Source organism: Hylaeus volcanicus, chromosome 7, assembly GCF_026283585.1.
Source record: "Hylaeus volcanicus isolate JK05 chromosome 7, UHH_iyHylVolc1.0_haploid, whole genome shotgun sequence".
In the NCBI taxonomy this organism is placed as follows: domain Eukaryota; kingdom Metazoa; phylum Arthropoda; class Insecta; order Hymenoptera; family Colletidae; genus Hylaeus; species Hylaeus volcanicus.
Window position 1 is genome coordinate 9778363 of NC_071982.1, and position 17043 is coordinate 9795405.

Consider the following 17043-nt stretch of genomic DNA (forward strand, 5'->3'; position numbering starts at 1 on the left):
TTGCAAAGGAAATTGTTGTTAAGAATCGTCTCAGCTACCTCCCATTTCCGGCTCCTACGCGAGTTTTGGGACACCCTGTATTTGTATCTAGTAATTCTCGAGTTGCATTCGACTAGCAATGTTAATATGATTTTACTGTAATATTTATTCATTAATTGCAATTCATTATTGCGCGTAATTGTTTCTTAATGTTAAAGTTATTCAGACTTTGTATAAAATTAAAGTTTCAACGTAGATTCATTGGAATTTTAATTTTTCGAGAGCGACGGAAAATTTGGGAAAGACTGAGAACCTTGTGTGAGAAAATGTTCGATTTGAGTCGCTAGGGATTTTCGCATTATGTCAACACTTGTTGAGATCATTACAAATCAAATAATCGCAGACGCGGCACGGTGTTCGATCGTTTTAAAAATTTAAATTCGTTGTGTCTGCTTGTTCGCTAAAGGTACAAGTACATTTCCTTGCGGAAGATGTCTGGTGATGTACAGGCAAGGAAACGAAAAGAGAAGAGACGTAAAAAGGGTAAAAAATAAACTACTGAAAGTGTGAGAGAATTATTATAACTACGATTCTTGCACTCATAATATTTTTAGCAATGTTTACTTTCTTATTTTTAGCCTTGAAAATACATGTTCGACGTCTTATGTTTAAAAAAAAAAAATGAACATAGAGTTTTTCTTGTCTTTCGAACTGATTTTCTATTGTGAAAAAAAACGTCATGCAATCTGTTTTCTAAACGTCACGCTTAAAAAAATACATCTCGTGAATTGTTCTTATCGATACAATAAATTTTAACGGTTAAATATTATATGTTAATTATGTAATAGTGGAATTAATATATAATATTTACGTTCGAATAAAGTCAATTTATACGTTTTTAATTTTATTACGTGTTATTGATGTCGTCGTTCGTGAAATTGATCTTAATTTTCATTACGCGTTATTATTAGCACCATGTCGCTATCATAAATGAATTTCCTAAAAGTGAAATTCGATTGTTACAAGCGAATCAATTCCTAAGGTTTTCGTGTTATTATGCAACTAACATACTAATTTGCGAAGTATTATTAAAAATAATATTTTATTTTTATATTATTTACCTTTTATCCTTAATTAGAAATACGATACCATTACACATGTTTCTTTTTTTTTAAGTTTATGATTCCCATTACAAAATAAATATATATTTTATTTGAAAAGTGTATTTCGAATTATTTATTTGCGACGCATATTTTTATTTAATATCCACTCGACAGAAACACTATAAAATAATATTACACGAAGAGTGAAATTTTAGATATTTTAAGGCATATTTGGCAATGTTGCTCAAATTAGAAAATGCAGGGTCTTAGAAGCTTGATCAGCCTAGCTTTTGGCTTTCAAAAATAGAACAACCTATAATATCCAATCCAAAAACATATTCCTCAAATTTATTTGCATATTTTCTACACGTTTTTAAATATAGTATCCACACCTGTGTGTAAAATAACTTCAATTTTTTTTCTCATTGTATCTAGAAAGGAATGAAACATGAATTTTAATGTTACAAATATGTAACAATGAAGGTTATCCAGACCAACACTTAATACAGATGTGGGCGCCGTATATACATATGTAAATACATACTCGTATATATGCAAATATAATTATTTATATATCATTAAAAGAATATTACTATAAATTGCACAAATAATGTTATTTCATTGTATATTTATAATATTCTGAGACAAGATAGTTTCTAATAATACCATATTGATATTTTCATTATATTTAATATTATGAAAATTTAAATACAAAGGAGTAATTTTACACTGAGTAATTTTTGTTATCTTACTAGCAAATATAGAATATATTATTCACAAAACAATACTAATATTTAACATTATTATTTCTATAATTATACTATTTAAAGACAAAATAGATTTTAAGAGACAACATAGTATACAATACTATCTTTTTATATTTAAGATATTTATGTATATACATATGTGTGTGTGTATATATATATTTGCATGTTTTTATGTATGATACACAAATGTACTTAACTTAAACTTGTAGAATCTTTATAAATTATTATTATTGGATGTATTATATCATGCTCAGATGAAGAAGACAGTGGTATACCTGCGCCTACATTGGGGAATTCAAATGAAAGTTTAACAGACAATGTAACTATACATGTTTACAAAGAAAGTATCACAGGTGGACATTGGTGTGCACGAATCGTATTCTTTGCTATTTTAGCAGTTCTTGTTGGCTTAATCGGTGTAATTATTTTGGAACACAGAGGCACTACAGATAGTAAGTGAATTTAAAGTGCATTTATAATAGAGGTATGTTTTTTATAAATATATTCACATTTTTATATAAAATATTTTATGTTCTAAGTTAGTACACCGTTAGAATCGTCTCGCTGGGCCTTCATTTTTGATGGCTGGGTAGATGATTCACTTTCCTTGCATGATGAGGGACATGACGAAGATGAACACGAAGGCAGTAAAGAAATTGAAACAGATGAAACAAAGGATGATCACGATACAGAGATAGAGTCTGAAAAATCTGAAAATTCTGAAGAAGAAAATGAAGATGTAGATGAAATTGAAGAAGGAAGCAAAGAAGAAACACAAACTGAAGAAGAAGAAGAAGATGAAGAAGTTGACAAAGAAGAAGAAGAAGTTGACGAAGAAGAAGAAGAAGAAGAAGAAGAAGAACAACAACAACAACAACATGAAGTAGAAGAACAAGAAGAAGAAGAAGGAATAGATACATATGAAGAACAAGAGGAGGAAACGATAGAAAATGAGTCAGATGAAGAACAAAGTAAAATTTTTCAGGATAAAGAAGGTATTGAGATGTAAAACATTGCAATATAAAAAAGAATACAAACTGAAGATATTATTATCAATTTTAATTCTAACAGAATATATCAGCACAGAATTAAATCATCAAAAAGAGTATGAGGAAAAACTAACAAAAATTATACAAGATGATGAAAACATTAGTCCACAGAATTTGTACGATACTGATGTATTAGAAGAAATTTATGCTACTAGTAAAGAAGAAAGTAAAGAAGATATATTGTTTGAAACAGATAGTCAATTTCATGAAATCATTAAAGAGTCAACGAATGAGGATGAATTTGAAACGTTTTTAGACATTCCCGGTATCAATGAAATTAATGATGACAATATAGAACCCTTAGAAGAGGTAAGAAAAATGTAGCTATATATAATTATCAATACAATAATTTATGAAAAGAGAATATCTATTGTACATTAAAAACGTGTACTAGCAATACGAATAGTATTTTTATTATTAGCATTGTTATCTTTTCTACTAAAATGACCTTTGTTCTTATTTTAAACGAGCTTCTTAATTGAGCTTCAAGAAATTGTTTCACTGTTTATGTAACTATTATTTAGATCACTGTTGTCAATATTAGACATTTTTTAATAAACATTACTTTGCATACAAATTAACTAGAACTTGACAATAAACATGTAGTCTTACACGGTTCATTAGACCATAGTTCATTTTCTAGCTATTTCTTTAAACTGTAGCATATTATTTAATCATTTTTGTACTAGGTAGAGAGTGTAGAACCTGAAGAATATATTAGTGATATAGATAAAAAGCCAGATATAGAAGAAATCGAAGAAGAATCTATTAGTGGTAAGTTAAATGTCAGTACCTTACAAAATTGATTAATACAGATTTTCTATAACATGTTATAAGTTTAGCGATCCTCCATGCTCTTATATCTTCTGATTAATACAACTGCATTAGCAATATCAATATAAAAATGATAAAAATATTGAAATATTTATGATATTTCACTTTTGGTTTGAAGCATCAATGATGAATAATATCTGATGATTACAGTGGCAATGAAGTTTGGAGTTGGTATGGCACTTGTAATTGCTGCACATTTTGTTCTTGTGAAACGATGGAACAACGGTAAATGTTATTAACACTTATATTTTACAAGTGTAATATCATAACCATTTTATATTCAATACGAATCTTTAATTAACATTTTCTAAACTATTTTCTATACCGGATATCATTGTAATTAATACAATTATGTAATCAACAAAAATATGATAAAGAACTTAGAAATTAATACCTAAATATTTGGTAGAAAAGGATATATAAGTATAGAATACTCTAGAAGTTAGAATAGTACATAACTTGGTTCACATCATACTTCATCAAATTCACTGTTTATCATTATCAAGATTAATACATAAAATGTTATTAATTAATGGTATACTTTTTTGATGTTTAGAAGTTACCTTTGTTGAAACTGAATCTAACCTAATTGCATCTGAGAAACGAAACAGGGAAGAAAATGTAACTTCAGAAAGGGCAAACATTGTTGAAGCAAGAAATTATAAAAAGGAAAATAAGGAAAAGTATGACAAACAAGACATAAGAGTAGAGAATGAAGAGGAGGAGATGGAGGAAGAAGGAATAGAGGATGAGGAGGAAGAGGAAGAAGAAGAAGAAGAAGAGATCGATAGCGACTGGGAATGGAAAAGGGAAGAAGACAATGATACTGAACAGGAAGATGAAGTCGAAATTGAACAAAAGAATAAAGAGCACAAAAGAGGAATAGAAGATAAAGAAGAAGCAGAAGAAGAAGGAGAAGAAGAAGAGGAGGAAGATGAAGACTTGGATGAAGAAGAGGAAGAGGATGAAGAAGAAGATGATGATGATGAAATTGAAAATTTTGATGACTCTGAATTGATTGCTAAACTTGAAGCTAAATATGGAAAATTAGAAAGTGTACAAGATAATGAAACAGAAACCAAAGAAGCGAAGGAAACAGAAATTAATAGTGTATCAAAACGGAGGCGTAATTAATACCTTCTTAAATTGTATGCATGTTAATTTAAGGAACAAATGCATAAAGTTTGAAAAACTGATTTTAGCATTGTATAAGTTTCTGTCCTACGTTAGTCGTTTATTGTGCTTTATTCTTTGAATTCTATTACTATTTTAAAATAACAGAATAACAAAATGATAATTTCATTGTTTTTGTTGTCTTATATAAGAAATTAAAGAATGAAATTTAGTTGAGTAAAATGTTAAAAGTGTATGTGTATGAAGTATGACTAATACAAATTATTTAAAAATCTAATCAAATTCAGTGAGCATGGAGGATCTGTTATGAGGTATTGAATTTCACATAGTATACTAAAGAAAATATATTATTCATATAACCAATTAAATAAAGAAAAATCAAACAGCATATAAAGAGGGAAAATATTGTTCATTAAAATAAAAAGTTTGTTGTCTTTTTTAATGAATACATGTATATTTATATTTGTATATGTATTATTTATGTTATGTTACGTTATCTTATGCTCAATTAAATATGTTAGGTGATATTTCTAATGTTCTTAATTATGTGTAATTTTTATTTTACCAGAATTTTCAACCACAACAAATGTTAACACCAAAAGGAAGACAGAAAATGTTATGCAAAACAAAAATAGCACAAAAATGTATGATTTTAATGTATCAAATGCTGAAAGTAACCTCATTCAGACGGAAAATGATTGATACATATAAGGTTAGTTGTATATTTAAAAATACTTTTTATAAATACAAATAATTTTCTAATTAATTAATTAATTTTCATATATTTCATGAAATTACAAAAATGTAACAATCTTCATTTCGTTTTAGGAACGTAACTAGTTTTTTTATCCTTATCTTGCTTGATATTATTACTGCGATTATTGGTAGTAATAACTACTTGTAATGTTTTGATAGCGGCGTACGTACATTACATTTTTTTTTTACATCTGTATACATACATATTACTCTATTATAAAGTAACATTTCATTTGCTCAATACAATACGTAAAAATATATGTTAGAATTTGATTGACTCATATGTTATCTATGACACATATATTTTCTATTTCATTGTGAAAGATACTATTAGAATCTTATAGTATTTTATTACGGGAGTATTGTAATTTTTTCCGTTTCTTTGAAATGTATTTATGTATCTAATAACCCCCTGCTTTATATAATACATATATTAAAAGATTAGAACATGTATTGAAATTCTGTTAAAACATTTTCTTAAAGATTTTGAAAAGTTTTCTACAATATGTGTCAACAATTAATGAGTTAATTAAACAAAATCTTTTTGACGATTGCTACAATTTATGTTATACAAAAAATTACTGTGAATAAATGACTCATTAAATATATAAAAAATAGTACTTATTACAATATAATTAAAAGAAATTTTTTAAATTAATTATAATATTTTATTCAATGTTACTAACTATCTGAAGTATAAATTAAGGTACACGATTTGTAACACACTATGCTAATTTTATAGAATAAACAAAATAATAAAAGTAGGATTTATTTACAACGTAAATTATTAATTACAAAATTTCTGAGTTGAAAAGAATCTATGATTTTTTTTTATCAAAGTCTAATATTATAACTTATTTCATTTTCAAACGTTTCACTATCATACAATAATTAAGAATAAAATGACAATTCTATATCTGTACATGTTTTTAATAATTCTTAATGCAATTACATACTAGATATATAGAATAAAGATACACAATTCTCATAATGATTAGAAATTGCTATCGTCACGTTCCTCATCCACGCATCCATCATATTATCACAAATACAAATATTTATGCATATAAAATTGGTTTAAAAGGAATTAAGAGAAAGAATACCTAAATATTTCGAATTGGATAAGAATATCTTATGATATCGAATGCATAATTAGTACTGCGCTAACTAATCTTTTATTAATCATAATATCATTCTGTAATTGTATGAACGTGTACATATTACAGAATTAATGGATTCATTGTTTTCTAACAATATAAGAAACGCGACATAGGATAACTTAATATTTATGCTTATGCCTATGTTTACGTGGAGATGGAGAAGGTGGACTATTAGCTCTATGTTTTGAAGCACGTGGTGGAGGGGGTGGTGATAACGATGGTGATCTAGCTCTTCTCTTTCTGTCATTTCGTTCACTAACAGGCGACCTACGGGATACCCTGGACGAAAAGGAAGGCGAAGGTGTTCGTCGAATACGTGGCGGTGACGGTGTCACTGGCACTCGTTTTTTATACGGTGATCGTGATCTACGTTTACCACGTGGTGATCTACTACGCGATCTAAAAATACATACATGTCGTATTCTTACAATGTATATCATAAGATCTGATAAATAAATAAGACTCGGATTATATTCTAATATCCAAAAATCTATATGTACAATAAAATATTATTCTTTTTAATCGAATTCATTTAAGTTATTCGGTTTTATGGAGCGTACACGATAATAAATTAATTTTTCATCAATCGTTTTGTTAAAGATTTCTTTTCTATCATAAATTCTTATTACATATATTACAAACATTTCGTTCGTGTTATGTATATGTTTTTGAATTAGTAAATTTTAGATAAATCTAAACTTTGCAACTTCTGTATGTTACTTAATTATTAAATAGATAAGAAGTTTGTGTTTATTTTTGTATTGTGTAGTTTAATATTCATTGTTCTCGTAAAATATAGGACAATTTAATTAAACTCACACAAATTTATAACATATATTCACCTGTATCTACTGCTTTTAGACGATGGGCTTGTTGAAGTTCGTCTTCGATCTCTATAGTGACTTGGAGATTCTGGAGTTGTACTTCGTTTCTTTTCCCTTCGTCGATCCTCGTCTCGTTCTTCACTTTTTGCGTCTTTCATTTCTCTCTCACTCTACAATACACACTCATTATATGGCATAAGTTATGCAAATTTTTAAACCAATACTAAAAACAAAACTTACCTTCCTTATGAGCTTTTTCCTATAATGTTCTACTTGTCCTTGAATTGTCATACCGGATTTTAATGTTCTTCTACCACTTTCCAGTTCATCTTGATATTGCATTATTTTAACTTCAATTTCGCGTAGTCTATTTCTTCTTTCTTCGTTATAATCTCTACCACTGTAAAATTACATACAAAAAAATAGTATTATAACTCTACAAAAACCATGTATAGTTTTTCATTTGTATATAGGGTGTTCGCGAAAGTACTATAGCTAGCGTTGTTTTTGTAAATAGTAAGTATTAAAAAAAAATGATTGAGGAAAAAGTTTGGTAATCATATATGACCAATATAATGACGTATATGAATTTTTTATATTTGCAATATTTTTGGAGAAACAAAGGTGACCTTTCATTTCTTACAGGAAAATTTAAAATCCTCGATGGAATAAAAGGTACATTAATAAACATCTATATACTACCTTGAATCCATACTGGTATCTTGAGAATTGGAATCATCATTCTGGCCTAATTCTTCCCATTTACTGGTCGTCATGGCTTGTGCTTCAACCTAGCGTTCGATAATTCATTTTTAAAAATAGGAATGTATGTGAAATAGTGTTAAGGTAATTTTCAAAAACCTGATCAGGATCAACGGTTTCCCATCGCGATGGAACAAAACCTGCAGGGATTGCTGGCTTCTTGTCATCTTCTTTGTTTCGTATATTTAAAGAATCTTCGTCGTCCATAGGCACACCATCAATATCTTCATCCACTGAAAACATAAATGTTTAATAAAATACATTCTTCTAAATACATGAACCACTTAACAACTAATTAATAAAAATATATACGTTAATAGAAAGATTCTTACTGGGAACGCCGTCAATGTCGTCATAATTAGATGTCGTTTGTGGAGTTAGACCATGTTTCATAGCACCTTTAAGAAGAGCAGCACCGTCTAATGGTACTCCATCCAAATCTTCCGCACCATCTCCATCCACATCTGATAAAGGTGCTCCATCGATATCTTCATCATTTTCCGGTTCAGGTTCATCCATCTAAAAACATTTACTTATGTTTATTTACTTCTATATCATTTTTAGGAAAATATCATGATTCAAAGAATTCAATTTACCAAGACAAGACCAAGAAAAGTATTCTGCAATTTAACAAGAAAATCTCGCGAGTATACAGCCCAATCTTCCCACGCTCTGAACATTCTCATAACACGAACTTTAAATCCTTCTGCTTTTAATCTACTATCAAATTGCTTATAGGCTTGGTGAACTTCGTTAAATATATCCAATAGTCGAGTTTCAAACCTGTATTACAAGCATATATTATTCACTACACAAAACTTCACTTATATATTAATCACAATTTAATACATGGAGTGAAATCATACTGTAAGAATCGTTAAAATTATAAAATAAAGCAACTTACGCTTTCCGATAAATAGTAGCATTATTTACTTTAACGCCACAGTTATGTAATATATCCGATATAAGATATAATCTCGCGATTTTCTTATTTACAGGAGTTTGTAATATTGACAGAGACTCTGAAATACAATCACAAATCTCTTCTGCTGCTTCAGCATGTTCTATACAAAATACCATTGCTTCTGCAACTTTTATTCTTTCAGGTGATATGTTTCGCAATAAATCTTCTAATCGATCTCTCTGACTACACATGAAACGTTTTTTTTAGCAAGCAAATGTCAATATTAATCGATAAAATTCATAAAAGAATATAATATAAATTTTTCTCTTAATGTATTTCGATTGAATACCTATTTGACAAACTGCCTCTTCTGGGTTCTTGTCTTTCTTCCATCTCAATCAACTCATCAGGCATTCCTTGTGTCCATGGATTGATTGGCGGCGGTCTCCATACACTTCCACCTTTAAACATCCTAAAATCTTCGATGCGCCATTCCTTCTGTCCATCGCCTTGTAATATGGAATATAATTTCCACCGGTAATAAGTGTGCGCAGGAGAATAATTTTCAAATAGAAATCTGAAATTTAAAACCAGTTGTTCGAAGTACCACAACCACTATCGATGTAGTTCATCATATAAGATTCAAATTCCACAAACCTAAACATTGGATTATTTAGTTCTCGGTTCATTATCATTGCTTCAAACATTGGACCTTCTCGAATCACAAATTCTACCATTCTATGTATTAACATTACTAGGTTCCTACAGTACAGAATTTAATGAGAAATGTAATTATACATTGTATACCTATATAATATCTACAATAGAAAAATGAATATATACATTTTGAAGTATACATTTCAAATGACTGAAATCAAAATATACCTTTCTGTTGGAATAACCACTTTGACCACTGCGTTCTGCAAAACCTGTGACAATTCCCATCATAACGGAACAGTTATATTTGATTAGATACTCCAGCCCAAATTAGACCAAATTGAGTATAATTATCACAAGATTAATAGATATTGTATTGTTTACAATTTACATATATAGGTTATAGTGAATATTAAATACTGATCAAAGAATATTATGTATAATAAATGTCTTAATAGTTTTATTTTTACTTTTTCATTCAAAAATAATTACATATGTGTAATATTATGTATGTGTGCCCATAAGTATCAATAAAACTTATTAACTTATTTATTGTTTTATTTTATTAAACGAATTAAAATGTGAACATTGATTGGTTTATGACCATTATTACAGTTATTAATAATCATAACAAATGTTAAATTTTTTTGTATTGCTTATTTAAAAAGAAATACTTTAATAATAAAGTATTCTCTAAATAATTAATAAAGAACATTTTTAGATTTTACAGACTATTTCAGATATAAGGTTGTGCAGTAATTTAATAATTGCTGTACACTCTTTAGTCCAAAATTTTCTATAAAACTTATCATTGTCCTTTCAATATGTACAGTATTTTAAGAGAAAACACCCTTACAAAGACTATCCTAATAAAGTATTTTATGTTGAAATCAAAATGTTCCTTTATTAAAAGAAAATAATCTTACCTTTTCAAAATTTTCTTTTTCTTGAGTGTCTGCAGCCTGTAGATTTCGAATACGAGGTACCTGAATTTATGTTTTGGAAATAATTATACAAGTTGTATATGTATAAATACAGTAATTTTCTACAAATGTTGGTTATTAAATATCTTGATGTATTATCAAAGAGCGAGTCACACACGTAAGCACTTTCTGTCCTATATATAGACCAATTTCAACCAATTTTTTCCGATAAGTTTAGAGTGTAAGCAACCCGATACATGATAGAATGTTCTACAAATATGTATATCTATAGTTATAGAGACAATATATTTAATGTCAATTGTTCGGAAAAGTAACTCGACCTCGTATTTGCTTAGTTTTGTTTTAGATTCATAAAAAATAATAGATAATTAAAATGGTCTCTTCTCGTAACCATAAATAAAAAATAAATATAATCTTAAGATATTACTGAAATATACTAATACAACAATTTTAAAAATAAGTTAAAACTAAATTTGTACCTATCTTGCAGCGTTAACCATAATATCTACAACCGGAATTTAATTTTATGAGTAAAATTGATACTCTTAAACAAAGTACTTATTTTACTTACAGTGTGGAATAGACTCACGTATAAAACAGTTAATAAGTTATGTAGAGTATAAATCGCATTATAGGAAATTCCTTAGTAATGAATTTTTATTCTAATAGCACGAATAATGCGAGTAAGATGTTGCCGTCGCAAAAATCAAAATAATTAAAGAAACAGAAGAAATTGTTAGCGATGGTGATAATAAATTGGGAATCGGAGAATTTCCGCATTTTATTACGTAGCGCGTTGAAAGAACTTGCGTCATACGGGAGATTATTGTAAATGTGATGTAGTAATTATATAAAGCGTTGTTTGGTAATAACAAAATTAATTAAAATTAAACATGAGTTTCATTAATTACTATCACTTAATTTGTTCCATGTACCTTATGTCTGTCACGGCGATGTGGTTGAGCATTAAATGGAAGACCAGATGGAGGTGGTGGCTGTGTGATTTCCATCAAAGCAGGTGGAATATAAATCGGATAAGGTGGAATCGGTACACTTTTTCCCCAGCCTAATTTCATCTCATATTGCATTATGTCACGACCTGTATCAACATAACATGAAGAAACGTTTTTATAATTATATCATAAAACAATGTTTTATACCAATTAACTAAAACTGACTTATTTTTTTATCTTTTTTATAAATATAAAATTCTTAATTAAAATTACATTTAAAAATTACAGAATCTGAAATACTATTGTATTATCTTACCATTGAGATTTTTTAAAGCTCGTTCCCCGTCTTTGCGACTCATGAAAGCAACAAAACCGCAATTTCGTTGTCTAGCTTTCTCTTCGTCACTTCGTGGCCACATAATTTTAATACTAGCCAATGGTCCATACTTGCCAAATATTTCCATTAACTGTTGCTCTGTAATCTATTATATGAAATAGTGAGATAAAGTATTCCTATTAATACTTTTTATATAATCTTGTAGTAATTATTACAATTTTGAGTATTCTTTTATGCTTTATTTGACAGAAATATTTTCCACTACAAAATGTACATAATAGCAAGCGATTTTTGTCTCTAGAAGATTTCTGATAAAAACTGTAGAAAATAACAAACTAGATATATTTATGATATTGGAAATCACAGATATATAAAACATTAAATTTAAAAGAGAAAAATAGTAAAAGTTTACATGTTATTATATAAGCTTTTCAAAATCGTAATGCTACTACTGAAAAACACTTCTTTTGAATAAAGCATAAAAAAGATATTCGAAGTAACAGTGTTAGATAATGCACCTTATGTATGCACTGTAAGTGTAAATTAATATATTCAAGTTTTAGTTATTCATACCTTTGGATTTAAATTTCCCAAATATAAATTTGTTGTATTAGGATCCCCGTTGTCAAATGATCCATCTACAAAAAAACAATCTTTTTATGCGTGTAACATAACAATTTTAATATTATAAATAGAAACAAAGAAAACTAAGGAAAAGGGTATTGTTTACCCTCATAAATCAGGGCTAGGAGTCGTGGATCATCGATAAGGTTATGTAAGTTGGCCTTTCGTGGATCAGGATATGAGGACATACCTATCAGAGGTATTTTTTTAGATTTAAACTGTTAATTTAAGGACGAAAATGAATTATTTGCATCATAGTTATTGTAAATAGACATCACAGTATCTACTGCAACTGAAGAAAATTGTATTTCATAGCTAAATTGTGACATATTTTTATGGGTTTGCCTATAAATAAACCTATGTGTAAATATATAGATGTATGAAACCTACATTCAGATCCTAGGTCTATGTCAATTTACCTTCAACACATTTTAAAGCTGCCAACATTGGATCCTCTGATTGAGCAGATATAACAGTTTTGACTACACCTTTGTATTTATGCCTTTCTTCTCGCTCTTCTTGTATCATTTTTAATTCTTCTTTAAATAGTTCAAGGTTGCTCTTTTTCTTTTCACCTTCTTTTTTCTTTTTTCCCAATCTATCCAATTTTCTTTCATTCGATCCAAGCAATCTTGCATATTCTTGTGCTTGTTCCGCTGATGATCTACTGTCAACAAGCTCTGATATTTTTGATTGGGGTTTGTAAAGCTTTCCCTTCTCTCTTGTGTCCTCCTCTATTAAATAGAAATTAATATAATCACTATTTATCAATTTTTCTAAAGTGGAATTCAAATGGTTTTACCATTTGTTAGTTTGTCTAACCTCCTACGATGTTATTCATTATGCAAGAATAGGTAATAATGTGCTAAACACAATTCTACTTTTGTTAGATTACTATAATACAATAAGATTTTCATAGTTAAAGGACAAGAGTGAAAGTTCATACAAATTTCAAGAAAATTGGATTCTACGATCTGTAGTTTCTATAGTTGACACTCTTAATATTAAATCTCATAAATGTAATGAGAAGAATGATAAAAGCCTAACAATAGAATCCATCTTTAACTTTAAAATTGTTTACTTGTGTTAGTATGATTACATACATGTTTTGTGAATAGAGTTTCTATATAATTTTAATAGAAGTACTTTAGTGTAAAATTCAATGAGCAGGTTAACTATACACAATCAATTGTACTGATGATATAATAAAAGCAACTTACGTCGTTTGCCTGCATCGTAAGTCCCTGCTTTTACCCAAACTTTACTTGTTGTTTTACTAGGAGTCTCCTGGAAGGTTGCTACAAACTCCTCAAATGCCTATGTATAAATTAACAATGATTGTAATAATAATAATAGAGTTAGAATAATATATACTTTTCACTCCAATGTATATTTTGTCTTAACAAATTGCATATCACGTACTTGAGCTGCAGCTTGTTCTTGCTCCTTCTTACGTTGCTCTTCTAATTCCTTTTTACTCAATGGCCTCTTGCCCATTGTGCCAATAGAAAATGCTTTCAGTTTTTGTTCAGCAATTTGCTAAATATTTGAAAAAATAATTGTTCATAAGTACTGGAATTTTGTTAAATTGTAAGATTTATTTATATAGTTATACCTTCATAATAGCCTTATCAGCCATCTGTAGATATTTTAACCTAAAACATTAACATAAAACGAATACTGTTTTATCAATTAAAAGCTACCCAGGAGCAAATTATCTTAAGTGCGGAAATAAAATTTGTTTATGATACGAAATTTCAACTGAATCCAATGAAGGTTGATACAAAGCATTATAATAAATATATGGATACTGTACGTTGTTTGCAAGGATTAAAAATCGTAATCAACACAATTGTTATTTATGTATACAGTTGTCCTTAAGAAGACGTCTTTACGAATTTTTATAATTAGACATTATTGTAAAACGCATATTTTAATATTTCCAAAAATATTTGTCTTATGGGTGCGCAGGAGTCAGAGCCAAACTCCGAGTTGACTTCAGCGACAGTTGCGGAAAAAGTAGGAAGCTCCGGGACAAGGATAGCTATTGCAGGAGAGATAAAGGCAGAGTGATATAAACATTTGTAATTTTTCAATCAATTATATCCATTTTCTGAACCGAGGAAGTGATCTTTTCGTATGATTTTTGTATAAACTGTTCTTTGTAAAATTCCGCAGCTCGCTACAAGGCTCAATATTAGATATTGCTTTTGAAACATACTAAAAATACGTTTAAAGGCAAGAAATTTATTATGGATCTTTTTTCCAAAAAAGGGCCTTGCAGCGCACTGCGGAACTATACAAGGAATATTTTAAGAAAAGATTCATGATTAATCATTGCTTCCTAGGCTCATAAAATGGAAACAAAGTTGTTGCTACGAATTGAGACGATTCGTATGCTAACATGGCTGTTTCAAAATCGTGCTTTCCGTCGCAGGTCGCACGCTGTCGTCGTCTTCCTTTCTGTATCGTGTCGGCGGTCTAAACACGCTTTTCGACTTGGTTCGCAGGTATAGTAGCAGTTAGCAGGTAGTAGTAGTATCGTACACTTCTTCGACCATATACAGGGTGTCCCAAAAATGTTGGAACTCCTTGAAAGGGGTGGCTCGAGAGGTGATTTGAAACAACTTTTTCCTTAGCGAAAATGTTGTCCGAAGCTTTATTGAGGAGATATTAACAGAAAACCCCGACCAATCAGTGCGGGAGCGTGCCGGTGGAGCGGAGGCTCTGGGCTAGGCGCTCGCGCTCATACGATACCGCGAGCGCTCCATCGGCATACTCGCGCTCTGATTGGTCAGTGTTTCCCGTTAATATCTCCTCAACGAAGTCTCGGACAACATTTTCGCTAAGGAATAAGTTGTTTCAAATCACCCCCTGAACCACCCCTTTCAAGGACTTCCAACATTTTTTGGACACTCTGTATGTATAATAGGGTGGTCCTTATTTTAATGAATTTTGAAATCTGTGTTACGCACCCCCTAAATACCTTGCAGGTACATAAAAAGAAATTCCTGGAAAATTGTAAATAGAAAATATAATACATCGAATTTTCCACCCCTTTCAAAGTGTTACAACATTTTTGGGACACCCTGTATACTCTCTCCATGGAAATACTATCTGAGTAGGTTTAGGATAGTATTTGGGGTGGTGGGCAACATTGAATAAGGTTAATGTATATGATGTCTAAAGCGAATATAATAATAGCAATAATTAAAGGCCATATTTTTTATTCCTCCGACAGAAAGTTAAACGAAGTTTGGTAATTGTAAATGTAGGTAATTTTAAATTCTGCGCAACCTCCAAAAAGGTTGTTCTATTTAATAATCGATTCATCAAGATCAAATTCATCAAGACTGGCGAATAATAATGCAGCTTAAATAGAAATTATTAACGAAGCCTCGGACAACATTTTCGCTAAGGAAAAAGTTGTTTCAAATCACCCCCCTGAACCGCCCCTTTCAAGGAGTTCCAACATTTTTGGGGCACCCTGTATACTTATAGATAAATACGGCTTCAGATAAATGCTTTGAAGCAAAGATAAAATTATCTATGTGACGTCACAGTCGGACAAAGTAACGATGGAACTTTGTCATTGAGTCAGTATTATATATATTTTGCTTTATTTTTATTTGTTAACTTTGACTTTTATCATTTTAAATAATGCTTATCATAACGTATTTTGGAAATTGTAATTTTGAAATATTCAATTTGGATTTCCTACTGTGACATCACAAGATAATATTTCTACAGCATTCAAGATTATTTTATTTTGTAACCAATAATTATAAATAAATAACATTACTCTTGACATTTGTGTATTCTTTTTACTATTTTTTAAACTAAAACAAGTTGTAAAGAAATAATACTATATGACTACAGCAAAATACCATTGGTCAGCTTACATATGTCTCAACCAGGAGCAGGGCCGATTTTAGCAATATTGGCGCCCTGGCAAGATTATCGTGGCGCCCCTTCAGAGGCTTAAAATTTTTAAGAAAAGAAGACAAGGTAATAATATGAAACGATGAATTTGTAGCTGGATTTTAAAGATTGTTAAACTACAATATATATAGCAGCTTTACTAATTTACACCGTACTGCAACGCCCCCAAAAATCTGACGCCCCGGGCGGTTGCCCGACTGCCCCCCCCCCCCCAACGCCGGCCCTGACCAGGAGTGTATCGTAACTTTAAATGAGTTCGATGCATAGTAGATCCATAAATATATTATAAATATAATTTTTGTTGTCAAACTTTA

At 29.7% G+C, this 17043-nt stretch overlaps 2 protein-coding genes across 5 annotated transcripts; one reads left to right on the plus strand and one right to left on the minus strand.

Moving 5' to 3' along the window:
- The first annotated feature begins 344 nt into the window (after positions 1-344).
- Positions 345-7183, plus strand: LOC128880361 (glutamic acid-rich protein). Of its 4 annotated transcripts, none has more exons than XM_054130369.1 (9): positions 345-522; positions 2104-2301; positions 2389-2844; positions 2921-3207; positions 3588-3672; positions 3883-3957; positions 4289-4858; positions 5435-5578; positions 7045-7183. In XM_054130369.1, exons 1-8 carry the CDS (start codon positions 471-473, stop codon positions 5566-5568), a joined length of 1857 nt encoding a protein of 618 aa, XP_053986344.1. In that variant the 5' UTR covers positions 345-470; the 3' UTR covers positions 5569-5578; positions 7045-7183. The 4 variants fall into 4 exon arrangements, with proteins under 4 accessions (XP_053986344.1, XP_053986346.1, XP_053986343.1 ...); XM_054130371.1 differs by lacking the exon at positions 7045-7183 and adding an exon at positions 6937-6957; XM_054130368.1 differs by lacking the exon at positions 7045-7183 and adding an exon at positions 5695-5833.
- Positions 5641-14791, minus strand: LOC128880360 (U2 snRNP-associated SURP motif-containing protein). The gene is made up of 20 exons (XM_054130367.1): positions 14604-14791; positions 14403-14442; positions 14210-14326; positions 14008-14104; positions 13207-13521; positions 12737-12801; positions 12143-12308; positions 11809-11972; positions 10856-10915; positions 10158-10201; positions 9930-10034; positions 9622-9849; positions 9273-9515; positions 8965-9151; positions 8701-8887; positions 8468-8601; positions 8309-8397; positions 7847-8006; positions 7625-7776; positions 5641-7181 (listed from the first exon to the last, which is right to left on the minus strand). The coding sequence occupies exons 2-20, from the start codon at positions 14424-14426 to the stop codon at positions 6902-6904; spliced, it is 2817 nt and encodes a 938-aa protein (XP_053986342.1). The 5' UTR covers positions 14427-14442; positions 14604-14791; the 3' UTR covers positions 5641-6901.
- Positions 14792-17043: the final 2252 nt, after the last annotated feature.

Coding starts and splice junctions, on each gene's coding strand:
- LOC128880361 (XM_054130369.1), top strand. CDS start 471: ATGTCTGGTGATGTACAGGCAAGGAAACGAAAAGAGAAGAGACGTAAA. Junction 2,845..2,920: donor AATTTTTCAGGATAAAGAAG/GTATTGAGATGT, acceptor TAATTCTAACAG/AATATATCAGCACAGAATTA. Junction 3,673..3,882: donor CGAAGAAGAATCTATTAGTG/GTAAGTTAAATG, acceptor TGATGATTACAG/TGGCAATGAAGTTTGGAGTT.
- LOC128880360 (XM_054130367.1), bottom strand. CDS start 14,426: ATGGCTGATAAGGCTATTATGAAG. Junction 9,152..9,272: donor GCTACTATTTATCGGAAAGC/GTAAGTTGCTTT, acceptor CTTGTAATACAG/GTTTGAAACTCGACTATTGG. Junction 8,888..8,964: donor CTTTTCTTGGTCTTGTCTTG/GTAAATTGAATT, acceptor AAATGTTTTTAG/ATGGATGAACCTGAACCGGA.